General features: G+C 30.8%; 2 protein-coding genes across 2 annotated transcripts; both read right to left on the bottom strand.

Moving 5' to 3' along the window:
• Positions 1-7939: 7939 nt before the first annotated feature.
• LOC147806944 (ATP-dependent DNA helicase PIF1-like) lies at positions 7940-9019 on the bottom strand. Its single transcript, XM_087168706.1, has one exon. It carries the CDS (start codon positions 9017-9019, stop codon positions 7940-7942), a length of 1080 nt encoding a protein of 359 aa, XP_087024832.1.
• A 659-nt stretch (positions 9020-9678) lies between these two features.
• Positions 9679-10800, bottom strand: LOC147806943 (uncharacterized). Its single transcript, XM_087168705.1, has one exon. It carries the CDS (start codon positions 10798-10800, stop codon positions 9679-9681), a length of 1122 nt encoding a protein of 373 aa, XP_087024831.1.
• Positions 10801-16620: the final 5820 nt, after the last annotated feature.

Genomic DNA, 16620 nt, shown 5'->3' with positions numbered 1-16620 from the left:
TTATTATTTAACATATTTAGCACAATGTATTGGGAAAGCAATGAAATATGGATCAGAAATTTGAGTGTTAGATTCGTTGTATAAACACTCTAAATTTAATGGTAAGTGAAGTGCAAATTTAGCGAAACTAAAACATGTACTTATTCTTTATATAATGTATTAACAATATTAAGAAATGATCACGCTTTATTTCGTTATGAACTCGTTGCATATTAATTTCTAATAAACTTAAAATATGTGCTTATTTTAATAATTTTATCTTGTTTTAACTGGATTCACTTAATACTTTATAATTGTTTATACTTTATAACATTTGGAGATTTAACCGTTTTCAGAAGTTGAAAAATTGACTTTGTAAAAACTTGACAACTACTACTGAATACTGTGAAAACTGCAGTGTAGCATCTCTGCAAACATGATACTGAAAAACACAAAAGATTATGAGTGTATCAATAACTCAAAATTCAGATTTCATGTACGATTTAAAGGTGTAATTTTAATCGAAACTCTAAAGACTGAAAATCTCATTCCAAAGTCTCACACTTCCGTAACATACCAGCTTTATTTTCTCTTTCGAAAACACCAATGCTGGCTTGCTTTGAAAATCAATAATACAAAAAGACCAAGTAGAACATCACCAAATATTTTTTTGCCATTTGGAATAAGCTGAGGGGAAATTAATGCTGTTTTCTGTATTGATATTTATAAGCAGAAACAAAACTTCGCCTTTAAAATATGTTTATACAGTGTGCAAAATAAAAACAGACCAAGAGAATAGCGTTTGATCTAATGATCGGATTTTCATGTTCTGGGACTCAATCTTAAAGGTTTGAGGGGGAGACCTGGAATATGCTTTTTAATTAGTGCAGACGGTATTTCAAGTTACGAAATAAGACACAAAAAAGTCATTTCTTTGCGTAAACATACCCTTTTTTTCGACGGTTTGGAGTCCCAAAATATAGAATGTACTCGAAATCTGGAAAATATGGTATCCATAATTTTGTCAGGAGAGAGGTCCAAACTTTGGACTCCCAAGTCTTAATTTTTTTTGTTGCTTATTTATTATTTATATTATTATATCATATCTCGGGAACCTTTTTCATTAAAAAAATTAAATTAAAAAAATTAAAATGAAAAAATAAAAATTTTAATTAAAATTTTTTTTTACTATAAAACTCGTTTATAAAGATAATTCATGCAAAATATAAATATAACCATGTGTATATTTAGTGTTTTTTGCTCAATTTGATAATAATCAAAAAAAAATTTTAATTATAAAAAAAAATTATAATTTTAAAGGATGTAATTTTGCATAGTAAAATTCGTAATTTAAGTGAAATCAGTCTAATAGTTAATGCGAAATCGAACATTAAAAATACGGTTTCTATGAAATTCGATTTCTCAGTAATTATTCGACCGATTTTGTTCAAATTTTCTTTTTTTCCACATGCATCCTTTAAAATAATGTAAAAAATTATGTGCCTTACAATTCAGACTTTTTTGATCATTATTAATCAAAATATTAAAAAAATAAATATATTCTAAAAGTTATATTTTTCATTGAATTATTTTCGGATAAATGAATTTTACAGTTGTATACAAAAAAGTTTTCATTCGCCTAGTTCTCGAGATATGACGAAATACGCAAAAAATAAAATTAACATTAAGGGGTACAAACTTTGAACCGCTCTTCTGACCAAATTATGGGCACCGTAGTTCCCACATTGCGGCTACCTTCTACATTTTGGTTGTCAGAAATCCGAATCCCTCAAAAAAAAAGGTATGATTATTCAGAGAAAATAACGTTTTTGTGCCTGACTTCGTAACTTAAAATATCTTCTGCACTAATTAACTAACACATTTAAAGTTACCCCCTTGAATCATTAAGAATCAGTCCTAGAACGTGAGGATCCAATCATTCGATGAAAAGTTATTCAATGCAGTTCATTTTTTATGCTGCGTACTGAACACAATACACTGTGATGCAATGTCTCTTAGAATTTGATGTGGAACAACCTTAAGAGTTGTGTGAAAGAATCCTTTTTTCCAAATACAACTCCCAGTCGAACTTTCATATACACTGTATAGTTTTTCGTGTTCTAAACATCTCCTGTTCTAAACAAGTGGGAGCAACTACTTTATACATATGTAGCTTTTCATTTAATGTTCTGCCACACCAATACCGATTATAGTTTCTGAGGTTGGGAAAACCTATAATGATGCTCTTTTACACTAGTTACAATAATGTAAACTAAAATTGAAATTATACTAACACTAAACCTTATAATTACAGTTACATATGGTTCACATGATAATCACCATACAATCACAAATTAAGGATGCATTTATACAATACTTCTTAGAAAAAAATTTGTTCGTTATTGAAACATACACGCAGTGCAAACAGAACATTAAATTGATCATCATTTTACACAAGAATTAAACTAGCAAATAATTTAAATGTACACGAATTATTCACCCATTTATGGAGATTCGAAAAGGACAACATTCACCAACAAGCTGCAGATCGCCTTGTAATAAAGATAAATATTAAAGATTATTGTAATAAAGATATTTAAATTCTAACTTGCAAATCTATGTAAATTGCATGAAATAATTTTATAATAGTATATAATTTCTATCCTCTCTCTCTTGCTCTGTTAAGCCTAGTTTGAATTCGTCTAAATTGATCACTGCTAAACGTATATTTCATTTACGAACTAATTTTATTTTACGATTTTGTGTATGCAACCTAAATTATTGATTCTTACATTTTATTGTCGGGCAAAAATAACTAACTTCTAACTTGCAAATATTTGTAAACTGCATGAAATAATTTTATAATATATAATTTCTATCCTCTCTCTCTCTCTTGCCCTGTTAAGCCTAGTTTGAATTCGTCTAAATTGATCACTGCTAAACGTATATTTCATTTACGAACTAATTTTATTTTACGATTTTGTGTATGCAACCTAAATTATTGATTCTTACATTTTATTGTCGGGCAAAAATAACTAACTTCTAACTTGCAAATATTTGTAAACTGCATGAAATAATTTTATAATATATAATTTCTATCATCTCTCTCTTGCCCTGTTAAGCCTAGTTTGAATTCGTCTAAATTGATCACTGCTAAACGTATATTTCATTTACGAACTAATTTTATTTTAAGATTTTGTGTATGCAACCTAAATTATTGATTCTTACATTTTATTGTCGGGCAAACATAACTTTGCTGATTTTTCGGTGATCATATTTTACTGATAATTATAAATTTAAGAGTTGCCAAATAGCAAACATGGTGGTTGGTAGCGGCTTCTTTACACAAAGTAGTCTACAACAGGACTGCACCAGGAACTATTCTTGGATTTTGGTGCAGCACCCTTTTAATTTTACCCCACTTACCCCTTTTACTTACACCCATTTACCACCCTTTTTTGTGTTCAGATATCCGAAAACATTTTACAGCCTATGATTTTAGTTGTGTATTAAGGTTTAGTTGCGGGGATTTATTATTTATATTATTGAACCTATATTATAACTGCATTAAATTGTTCCATAATGTATAATTTCTATTTGCTTCTGATATGCAATGCCTAGTTCTAATTGGTCTTAATATTCTTTTTGTTTTACGCCTATGTCTTATTTGAAAATTATTTTTATTTTAAGAATTAGTGTACATATGCGTTGGAAATTAAGGATTAACGATTTTTATAATATCGTAAGACCAACTTTACTGACTCTTATGTGTACGTAATCAAAACTAACGGAATTTGTAACTTTTAGTGTTACCGAATAACAAAAATATCGGTGGTGGACTTCATTACAAAAAATTTAAGAACATTGACGTAATGAAATACTATATCTAAGAATTATGTCCTACACCAAGCCGGTGTTAAGTAGTTGTCCTCACTTTCGGCGCTGAGACACACTAACTTTTTTTTGCAGTGCAGTTAGTACGACTTAAAGTCATGTGCGGGATTATCCGAATTGTTTAAACAAATAAAATTATTCATTTCAAATTGTTTTTTGGGTAAAATGCGCCATTTGATTTTTCAAACTGTATGTCAGATAACAGCTGACATACCGTTTGACAAGAATCAGTGGGAGGTTTCCACTTGTTGGTGTAGTTTACAGATTTTTTTTAGCTTTGTTCGACTGATTCTTCGTCCTTGTCGTGATTCATCAAATTATCGTACTTGTGGTTTGTTGAATTATTGTGTTATTTAAATATTATTATGTTAAGAGGAAAAACTGCGTTTGGGAAAAGTAAAGTTGACCTTTAATTTTTTTTCATGCTTCGACACAAAATTTTCTGTAATATAAGTTTTGTTAGTTTTATTTTCAAAATTTCTGTTGGGAATCTTATTTAAAAAGGTTTTTCCATTATCATATAATATATCTCAGTATCTTATCTATTTTAATAAACTCTTTTACTTGCGATTCATTATTTCTTTTTCATCAGTGACCCATTGGTGGGCCGACGGTTCACATATTACGGCAAGTTTACCATAAAATTGAGGGTTTATGCATCCAAATAGAACTTATACATTCAGAAAAAGTCACCATTATACTCTATATATTCCGTAATAAAATCTATACGAAAATCTAATTTATCTGCATCCACCTTAATTTCAATAACTGTCTCTCAGTAAATATTGAATAAAGCAAAGATATTGTAAAGTGTTATATAGAAATTTTCTATCTAAAATTCCTATTGCCTGACATCTGGGATAACAACTCATGTATATTAACTCAAACACGTCTGTATTTGTATTCAGGTATTAGAATTCATTTTCTACGTCTTACTTCTCTAAACTAGTATCACATTTTGTGGAATAGATAAATTGAGTTTCTAAAAGTTATTAGAATAAGGGAACCAGAAATTGCATTTTGCATATGAATTATTTTAATTTGAATATTAAAAAAAATAGTGATATTAATAATAATAAAAAGTTATTTATTATACATTTTATGACAAAATTACATTTTATGACAAAATTTACATTTTATGATAAAATTTACATAATTAATGCAATTGTTTAAAAACTTTTGAAAATTTTATATCAGGTTTTTCAGCGAGTATTTGGAAAATTATATTAATATTGAACTTATATACAGTATTTGACTAATACCATTATCAATAGAAAATACAATTTTATAGATAGTTTATCGAATTTTATTATTAATTATAATTTTTATACACTTTTTACCATTATCAATACATTAATACAAAACACAGACTTCCTCTAAGTCCTGTAGGTGACCTAATCTTGGCGAGGGGGTGACACTAGATGGAACGATGAAATATATCGGGAAAGTGTTCTCCTGCTAGGGTCACTCAGGGTCAAGAACTAAGACAGTCTTTCTCTTATTGGTGCTCCAGTCTTAGGACTAGCAAAAGCTGTACATCTCTCTCTCTCTTGGATCTGTTTACAAATGGATTTTTCGAGGCTGCATCGTGTAGAATAATCAGGGACGCGCTCGAGGTTTAGGACAAGGGCCCCGCTCAACAAGTTTGCCACAGTCTCCTTTTATCATGAAAACTTTGAAAATTCTGCAATGTAACGTCAATGACTTGACCAATTTGGTTATTAGAGTTAAATTAGACAAACTGCCAAAAGTGTTAGAAACACACCACGTCTAAGAGATAGCTCTTTAAGAAACTAAATTAAAATCAAACACAATTCTTAAACATAAACAACAATGCAACATCTATAGAAAAAATAGATCTACTGGGGTAGGAGAAGGCTCTACTTTCGTTATTGACGATATCAACTACCACAATATAAGCATTCCCGTTGATCAGACTTCTGATCTTGAAATACGAGGTTTGAAAATCATGTGGAGAGAAAAGTCTCTAAGAGCATCTTCAATGTCTATCATCTAACTAATCAAAATAAGTTACCAACTTGTTTTTCCAAATTTATGGACAAAAATACTATAGTCAAAGAGGATTTAAATGCTAAACATGCCATCTGGGGATTTTCCAGGGATAATAGTAGAGGAACCGATATTCTTCGAAATGGAGGACAATAAATGATTCTCAGTGATGAAACACATACTCACACTTTCTTCAGTTATGACAGTTCTGAGGCATTTAATATCGTTCTGAGCAGGAATAATTTCTTTCTAGAGATAATTTCTGGAATTTCGATAAGGCAAAATGGATCTCGCTCATAGATTCAGTGAATAATGATATGGCTGCAGTGCCTTTATCTAATAATCTGAATAATAACTGTCAAAATTTTAAAAATATTTTTCTTAAAAATGCTAAGGAATAAGTTCCGAGATTTAATATAAAACTATATGTTCTAAATTATATTAAGAGAAATAAAATTCTACAACCTCTTCTAAAGAAAGGAAAATGTCCTATTAAATCTGGTTATCTAAACCGTAATTCAAGATATAAAAACAGCAAAATTAACGCAGAGATCAAGTTGACATATATCCATATTAAAAGAGATAAAACGAACTATGCACTAAACCACTACCAAAAAATAGGAAGACTGAAATACATTAATGAAGATAAATCAAGAAATCACAAAGCAGGAAATGCTATTCGATGCGACTATTTACTTATCTGGCACTAAATAGACCTATACTTGAATATGGCTACCTAGTTTATTGTTTCGTCTCTGTAACCTACTTAAAAATATAGAACAAATACAAATAAATGCAGCTGTATTATTACTGGTTTAAAGCACTGCAGCTCTTCGGAAATGGCCCTTTTTGAAGTTTATTGAGGCAGCCTCTCCACATCAGAAGACAAGGCCATCCTTGTTAAATGTTATAACAAAATGTCAACAAAACAATAAATGAAGATACGTCAATAACTGGACTTTCTCCAAAAGACTTAAGGAAAATATCTCGTTTAGTGAAATTAACACTCATCATCTTCTGGTTAATAACGTTGAGACATATTACCTTCAACGTTGCGTGTTTTCTGCCAGAACATCTTAGACAATTGTCTTTGTAGGTAATTAATAAAATCTCCAAACAAGACATCACAATATATATTGACGGCAGCAAAATTGGTAGTCAGGTAGGAAGGGGAATTTTCATTGATACTCCTGAAGATACAGATTCTCTACGTCAACGTAACAAAGACTTCTATTCTGTTTTCAGAAGTGAACTTCTTGCAATTGATATGAGTCTTGAAACTATTCCGAAAAAAACACTTACGGTAACCTTTGGATACTGACTGATAGCCGCTGCTCAATGCAACATCTAAATAACTGGACCCACATGGGGGACAAGACTAGCATCCATCATGCAACTCCATCATGCATCACACATACTGCAATTATTTCGCTTCAGCATAATATGCATATACAATGCTTCCTTCCTTCATCAATTTACAAAGAAATGACTAAGGTTGTCTTGCAAGAGCAGGATGATGTCTCTCCCCCGGTTGATTAATGTTAATGTTGATTAATGGTAGTTTTAATGAAAACATTTTCAGAATTAATAAATACTAAGGGTTTATGACAAGAACCTATATATATATATATATATATATATATATATATATATATATATATATATATATATATATATATATATATATATATATATATATATATATATATATATATATATATATATATATATATATATATACTAGCGGACCCGACAGACGATGTCCTGTACACACGTCATTAATTGGAAAATTTCAAATTTTTTTGAATAAGCTGTAACAATCTGGATCGTTTTGATGCAAATTTTTATTAAAAAGTTATCATATTAACGTCATTTTATATATCTTATCACAATTCGACCAATCGATAGCGTGTGAGTATGTATATACTATCAGTGAAGTTAAATGTAGAGGTTGTTTTAAATCAAAACTTAAACTTATTTTAATTAAAGGTAAAAAAAAAAGAAAACTTAAACTATTTTATAACAGATATATTTTTTCAATTAAAAGAAACTTAAGTTATCGTAATGCCATTAGATGTACAATATTTTTGGTTAATCCTTCAGGAGCAAACACAAACAAATTCGAGGGTTTTCCAACTCTGGAACACGCAACATATAATTGACCGTGAGAAAAGCACGGGTTTTCTAAATCTAAGCCACAAATTGTCATTGTTTGACCTTGTGACTTATTAATAGTCATAGCAAAAGTTAAGCGGATTGGAAATTGCAAACGTTTGAATGGTATAGGCGAATCTGAAGGAATCATTGGGATCCGCGGTAGAAGTACAACTTCGCCTTGAAATTTTCCACTTAAAATAGTGGCTTCCAAAATGTTACCCATGATTTTTTTTATGACCAGTCGCTTGCCATTACACAATTTCGGAGCATTCAAATTTCTAAGCAAAATAATAGGTGAACCAATCTTCAATCGCAAATTATGGGGTGGCATTCCAGGTAAATCCAGTGAATTTAAAAACTCGGCAGGATAGTTGACAACTTCATCAGGATCAACAACAGTGTCAATCGATTTGAATGTAATTTCACTACCAGGCAATGATTGTTGTACTTTAAAATTGATTGCGTCAACATCTAAATTTTTTGCGGCTAAAATAGCTCGCTCACGTAGCCATTCATGATTAGTATAATTATGTGGCAAATCTGGAAAGATACTTTTTATTAACTCCTCTTTGGTAGGCACCATGTTGCAAAAATTCTGTGGGAGTCGAATATATTGTGTATCTTCATACAATTGAATTTTACCATTGCCAATGTCTAACAGTTGTTCGGAGAATCTTGACGCTAATGGATAATTTTGAAGTTGAACACGCATATTAAGAGTAAGGCATAATTTACTGACACTTCGCCACAGATAGGATTCTTTCAAACATGCGTTTATTTCGTCCGCATATGTCGCACGTGGAATGACGGGTAATATTTGTCTGAAATCACCTGACAGCAGCAGTAGAGCACCACCAAAAAGCCGAGTATTATCTTTGATATCTTTTAGGGACCGGTCGAGAGCTTCAAGCGAATGCTTGTGGGCCATTGTACATTCATCCCAGATAATAATTTTACATTTTCTCAAAACTTCAGCCATGCCTGAATGCTTCTTTATGTTACACATTGCTTCGGGATTGGTATGAATATTCAAAGGTAATTTAAGTGCTGAATGCGCTGTCCGTCCACCATCAAGTAAGGTTGCTGCAATGCCTGATGAAGCAATTGCCAATGCAATATGATTTTGAGATCGAATGCGTGCAAGTATCAGTGAGATGAGGATGTTTTACCAGTGCCACCTGGTGCGTCTAGAAAAAACAATCCACCTTGTTGTGCTGCAATTGACACGTTAATTTGATCATATATATTTCGTTGCTCAGCAGTAAGCAATCGTTCATTGTTAGCAACAAAAGTAGCCAGAGAAGTTATATCGAACTGGTGTTCACGTTGAACGTCGCTGTTGATGATATCTGCTGCTTGGCGGATTGGCGCTGGCATGCCAAAATTTATGAGCGGCATGTTCGAAATAATATCCTCAATCATTATTAATGCCTCGTTATATATTTCTGCGGAGAATTCCATACTGAGATTTTGATTAGTAATTCTAATCCGATGCAAAATATCCTCACTCATTGAGTCTTTATATTTATTCCACAGAGCAGATGCTTCAGACGGAAAACACGTTGTCAATATTATTGAAAATAATTGACGAATTTGCTGTGGAGATGAGCTCAGTGCTGCATCTGCAAGTGTGAGGTCTCAATGGTTATCATCCTCCAATAAATGTAACTCACGACACGCATCAAAGAAAGTGCCGTATAAAGTACCGTTGACTTTTCGCAAGTATTGGAAGGATGTCGGTCCAGGAACGTTAACCAATAACAAACGCAGAAAAAAGCATTCGCGTTGCTTAGAATGAACTGTATATAATCGTCCTAAAGTATTTGTCATAACTATGTCGGAAAATCCTGGGACTGGAGTGCCTCGTTTCCGTGGTTCCCAACTTTTTGATTGTTTATTCCATGTAAAAAATTTAGGAACATCAGTATACATTAATGTCTTTGCAAATTCACCAACAATATCTTGTCGATTACAAAGGTTGAAAAATTCAGTAAGAGTTGTTTTCGGTGTTGTTAAAGCTTGTTGCAGTGCATTCTGTTCTGTGAAATAAACACGCTGTCCATTTTCAAGATGCACAGCCAAATGTACAACAGCAGGATCCCTTTCATGTATAGGAAATGTAAAAATTCGCCAAATAGCTTCATTACTACTTATGTATCGTCCCATTTGATAATGTGTTATTTCGTCATTCTTATTTACATTTTGAACAGCAAATATAGCTTTATCACTCCCCTTATGAACGTACTTACAAATGTACTTGATAGACTTCACCGAACTGCATAACTCAACGTTTACGTGTGCTTTATAGGTTTTGCACAGCAATGGTGAGTATGGAACCACCCAGCGATTATCGATGTCAACTCTTACACCGTTTGATAGACGCAATTCATATGATTGACCGCCATTGTCTACATCTCTACGACGGTAAGATGGATAACCATCGATATTGGTGATAGTGTCAGTTTGACATGGTTTAGGAAAACGTTTCGTACATTTTCCATTATCCATACATGGTGACGTCATGTTGAGAGAACCACATGGACCATGGATCATATTAGTAATCACAATGTCAAGCAATTCTTGATCAACATTCGGATTTGGAATTTCCGTTGAAATAATTTTGTCAATTTCTTCTGGGCGTACTTTGTCCACCAACCAAATCAAAATATGCGTATGAGGTAAACCTCGTTTTTGCCATTCAACAGAATAAAGCCAACATTGTGTTTCACCAAATACCGAGTGATGTGTAATCAATTTCATCAGGGATTTCAATTTTTGTTTGAACACACGTGCAATGATATCACTTTCCTTCTTAGTAAGATGCGAATGTTTTTTCTCCTTAAAATTAATCTTGTTTAAGCAATAAATTCCAGATATATTTGATGTGTTACTGATGTATTTTGGCTTTTATTTACTGTTATACAAACGGCTTTATTCAAAGAATTGTAAAACAAATTTTAAACAAATTACGATTGCATACATCCTGAGTTTCATTAGAGCAGATTGAAATTATATAAAAGTAATTATCTTCTACAGTTTAATATGTGGTTTAAAAAAAATATTTTTGATTTGTGCTTGTAACATATTATAAAATTGAAAATAAAACCACTATCAAATTCAACTTAAATTGATTCTCCATGAATGAAAAAATAATAATTTGTACCATTGTTTTTAATTAATAATGTATTTATGAATTACATTGTTTTCTTGGTCAATCATATTTTGAGAATGATCATCACTCATAACAAAGAGTAAACGTTTTAGCGTATTATAAATATTCTATTAGTTAACAAGAAGACACGAAAAGTATTCCATATTTAAATTCGGCAATAACAGTAGATTGTTTGTAATAGATTTATGTAACTACAAATGTCAAAAATAATTATATTTCTGAAGCAAATAATAGTTTTTAAATGCGTTTCATTATGACATTTTAAAATTTTCCTTAAAAAGCATCTGAAAAAATATCAAAATCGATCGTAATTTATTTTCTGCATTTTGCATTAGAATCGATTTATCAAGATCAAATTCTCCAATGGTATCTCTCCGTTACACACTAAAACCCGTTGATAATTGGTTAAATCTCAAACTTCACCCGCTTTAAAACTCCACCGTCACGTTTTACGTCACTGCGGGATTGTATTGTCAGAAACTGGATTCCTTGGATTCAATTCCATGATGTTGGGGTTTTCGATTTCTTTGATTCCAGTTTCGGATTTCTTTGAGGAAAGTCAATTCCGATTCCATGAAGTTTGTCATAGGGTCCCAGATATTTTATTTTTTTTAAAAAAGTTCCTTGACCACAAATAGTTAAAGTCACGCGTGGTAAAAGTTATATTAAATCCTATACGCTTTCCGATGTCACAATAGTACATTTTCATCGGTATGAAACAACAGTATTTCATCAGTATCAGTACACATTCATCAGGATAAAAGACTTTAAATCTATCTAAATTTAATTAAATAATTTTTTAAATAATCTACTGATTCATGCGTATGTTTTGATGATTAAAGCTTTATATCGTAAGCTTTAAAATGAACAGATAAAATGGATAAAATAAAACCACAGATTTGAAAACCAAGGGGGTAGTTTTCACTGAAAGGAAGTTTTGATCGCCATCTTAGTTATTATGCAGTAAAGATTGGCTGAATTACGAAAAAACTCTTCCTTTCTAAGCGCAAAAATTGTTTTTTTTTTTTCCTTTCCCACCGAATCAGCCTTAATAGAATCAGCCTTAACCCTTCTTTCCGCATGTTCTTCATATAAGTTAGCATTAACTTAATTTTAAACATATTTTTGCAGCCATCTTCACGAAAATTTATTTCATTTTTTATTACAAGTAAAGCAAGGGCACACTAGTTTCAAAACAGAAGCCCCCTCAAGTAATTTAAGAAGATGTGAGAAGAACAGCATAAACATTGTATTCCAGATAGAATTACGAAGTAATTAGTGCATTATTCATAAAATCCATTTTTAATTTTTACATTAATGATTATTTAATTAGAGTGATTTTACGGTAATTTATTATTACAAAAATTAAGATCTATCAGACTTTTTTTTTGTTCCGTAACATGTTCTGGCAAAAATGTTTTTTTTTCTTCCTTGTAATCCATTAAATATGAATAGGTGTGTGTGGGGGGGGGTGACCTATACCCTGAGTGCTGGTACTTTTTCACTGTAATTTGATCTCGAAATTCTTACAGTGAAAGTCAGCATCCCCTAAACTTAAAAAAAAATTGATTTTAAGATTTATTTTATTTTTTTAATATTCAATTATATACTTTTCCATTGATATATAATATTTGTATTTGCTCAAATTAGAAGCTAGTTAAATGCAAATTTCAAAAAGCAAACAAACGATCCACTGGCTGTGCCACGCCCACATATAAAAGCTCAAAATATAAACACAAGATTCAATTCTTTGACATCATCGCAAATTCTTGTATTATTTAATAGTTTTTGCAAGATGTAAGATAAACCTTTATTTCTAATATGAAATTTATAAGTTAAAAACATGTATTTGAAAATTAACAATCAATATAGCAATAACACAGGTTTTTAATTTCATATTTTATCTGATTATCGAACACGTTGGACGATGGCATTTGCGAATATTTAAAACAACATTTGAGTTCTTAATTCTGGAATTATTGTTTCTTTTATTAATTTGTTCCTTTTATTTTCACGCTTAAATATGCCCAGATCAAATAAACCTTTTTAAAAAAGTAAAGATATTACGAAAGAATTTTGGTATCAGATAAATAAGTGTTGATGATGCATAATATTTCTGATAAAAAAAAAGAAAAATACCCAATTTGAATAATTCTTTTATCCAATTTGACGAAATCAATGAAATAATAAATGAATTGGTGGATTTAAATATGATTGCATAATGTCATTATTTTGTCCAGGTCATAAGTTTTCATAAGTTTTCCAGGTCATAAGCCAGCATTTTTTCTAAAGTTGAGTATATTTATGATTTTAACATTGACATTGTAATGTATAATATACTCCGTGCATTCAAAAATGTGCTTTTGGTGAACAAAACTAACAAGAAAAAAGTTTAAAAAAATAAGTAGGGTATAAGTAAGAACTAAAAAAATAGAATTATTGCCAGAATATTTTAGAAACGTGTGATTTTTATATTAAACTGGCGTTTTCTCAAGATGTTATTTTTCAATTTCCGTGTACATTTTTCTTAAAAATTGTAAAAGGCACTGCTTTGAAATTTTAACAATATATTTTTGTGCATGAGTACGTGTTATTAGGTGAACAATTCGATATAATTCATGTAACTTCTTTTTAACTATCAATAACGTGTCGAAAAACGGCATTTTACAGCGGTACCCTTTATTTTTTCCTAGATAAAATATTTATTTGTATAATTATCACTTTAGTATATGTATGAGTGTATAATGAAGCTCCATGAAAAATTATAAGTCCTTATGATGAATACTTTATAAGAAAAAGGTACATAAAGTTTGCCTTTTTAACATTGCTGTTCAATGGCATACCGACTTCGCTGAAGGGCACAAAACATTAACACATGAAACAATAAGAAGAAGAAAATGTATGCATACGTAGTTAAATTTACATCCCTTTTTTATCTCAATAAGGAAAACTCGAAATAGCCGATGGAAAATTTAATTATTCTTCGATTTCTACAAAGGAATGAAAATACAGAAAAGAATGAGAATACAGAATTTTCTCAAAACAGAATGTGTAAAAAAAACAAACACTAAATTTCATATTGATTCTCAGGAGTCATAGCGATTCGTTATTGAGTCATTCCACGTCAGATTAATCAATTTTGGATCGACTCATTTTCGATTTTAATAAAATTTGGTGCAATATACCAGCATAGCTAGTCACAATAAAATTCCAAAAGTAGACAATTATTCATTTGGAAAACGATGCTTTTGACTATCTTCGAATCACTGGTTCACTTTTAAAAATGAGCTTATTTTTAAATTTATTAAGCTACTATTCAATTTCTCGATTTATGAGTTAAGGAAATGTATAATTTACACTAAATAAATATTAAATGTTAACAATACGGTTTATTTAAAAAAAACATGTTCAAAAGTAAACCCTCTACTCTTTATGCAGAAAAAAAAAGAATAAAAATTTAACCCCAAGTAATGTACACAGACTTTTGTTAGAAAAATTCTTCCAAAAAAAAAAAAAGAACTGCAAATAGCTTTATTTACATACATCTATTATATATATTTTTAAAATATAAAATAATATTACATTTCCATATTCATTTGCATTATTAAATATTTCACTGAAGTAAAAGCTCAATATTAAATTGCGGAGATAAGAAAAGAATTTTCAAAAAAAAATTATTATCTCTGTGATATATTTTCTATCTGTACGAAGAAAGGAATAAAATTTCCCAACGTCATTTTCTTTAATACTTCATACTAAAAAAGAAAATCTAACACCTAATACAACCAGTTTCTCATTCAATCACGAAGAAAGTTTTAGAAATGGTGAGTAAAGACATTTTCTGAAAGGTTTTGGAAATATATGAGAAAAAAAAACTTTAAGATGACAATGTCAGCTATCTGTGTAACGAGAGAGCATTATCATTGTTGGCGAAGAATTTGTGTTTACATGTTAAGAATTCGTTGATCGATAAGGCGACGTAAATCGTGATTTTGAACCAATAAATTGCTTGGTTTAAGTTTAGAGAAATTGCTTTTGACATAAATAAATACATTACCGAAAAACATAAATATAGTTTTTAAAATACCGAATATTGCTTATTTATTTTAAATAATCAGTTGAAAAAATAGTGCTCATTAACGTATTTTTGCATTGAACTTTACTTTTCATTGAGTAGATTTCAGGGGAAAAACTCAATTATGTAAGAAATTTTAAAACAGGCTGAATCAAAATGCAGCTCTAACTTGCGGTAAAATTAATATTTTTTTCAGTTTTAGTAATCAACCGTAATTTATTAAGTTTGATAGCATGAAGCTCTGGTTCAACCTGTACGAAATAATTTAATTTAACACTTTATTAACATTGCAGAAAAGTGGTATCGTATCATGATTCAAGAAACCGATGTTATGTTTCAACATTGAACCCAATTTTCTCAGAGTGTGAGCATGCAACGAATTATATAAGACTTTTCAACTTACATAAAACTAAAACACTCAAAAGACTCATTTTTTAGCAAAAGAAAAAAATATGCTATATGTTTTTTTTTACTGTTTTTAAGTTAACACTATTTATTAAAACGCAAACGTTTTTTCAAGCCTGGATAGAACAACCTTGAAGGATTTTTTTCTCGATGGAAATTCCCTCTTGATCACTTCTGCTCTCAAAACTTTTCTAAATATAAACATACCTACTTGATTGCATTACATTTACATTAGATTACTTTGAGATATGAGCTTGCAAACTGCTTAGAAATGACTAACTTGCCCAACCATTTGAGTAAGGGTTAATTTTAATAAAAAAACATTTGAATTTGTATTTCTACATGGAGGAAAACTAATAAAATCAAATAAACAGCCCTTGATTAACATTAAAAAGTACGTACGTTAGAAATTTATTCAGAAAAAAAACTGGGAATTTTGATTTTATTTTCTGGATGACTGAGAATTTATTACGACGCCCGGTGGCTGAAAGGTAGCACTTCGCGCTGTCGTGCCACATATCCCTGGCTCGATCCTGGGGCCGGGCAAGGTTGACTCAGCCTTTCATCCCATCGATAAATGAGTACCAAGCATGCTTGGGAACTAAACACTGGAGGATCCGCGTTCGGCTGACCACCTGACCGGAACATCTGCTCCTGCACGCCAGAGCCCAAGGTCTAGAAAACTGAGATGGGTGCAGTAGGCTTTGGCCCTCTATGGGCTGTCGCGCCACTGAGTTTAATTAAGAGAATTTATTACTAAATATTTTTTAAACAGTTTGACACATCCAGGAAAAGACAACAACATATGTAGCTTATTAAACATACATTTTCTTACGTTTACAAAACTTGCTCACTGTTTATGGGCACAGGGATTTTCAATAGTTATTACAACACCGATGAATTATAAAGAAATCCACCAACCTTCAAA

The sequence above is a fragment of the Parasteatoda tepidariorum genome, chromosome 7 (assembly GCF_982258835.1).
Source record: "Parasteatoda tepidariorum strain Cologne lab strain chromosome 7, Ptep-v5.0, whole genome shotgun sequence".
Lineage (NCBI taxonomy): Eukaryota > Metazoa > Arthropoda > Arachnida > Araneae > Theridiidae > Parasteatoda > Parasteatoda tepidariorum.
The sequence above is the reverse complement of the archived record's forward strand: the minus strand, read 5'-3'. Positions and strand labels throughout refer to the sequence as shown.

Coding starts and splice junctions, on each gene's coding strand:
- LOC147806943 (XM_087168705.1), bottom strand. CDS start 10,800: ATGAAATTGATTACACATCACTCGGTATTTGGTGAAACACAATGTTGG.
- LOC147806944 (XM_087168706.1), bottom strand. CDS start 9,019: ATGGCTGAAGTTTTGAGAAAATGTAAAATTATTATCTGGGATGAATGT.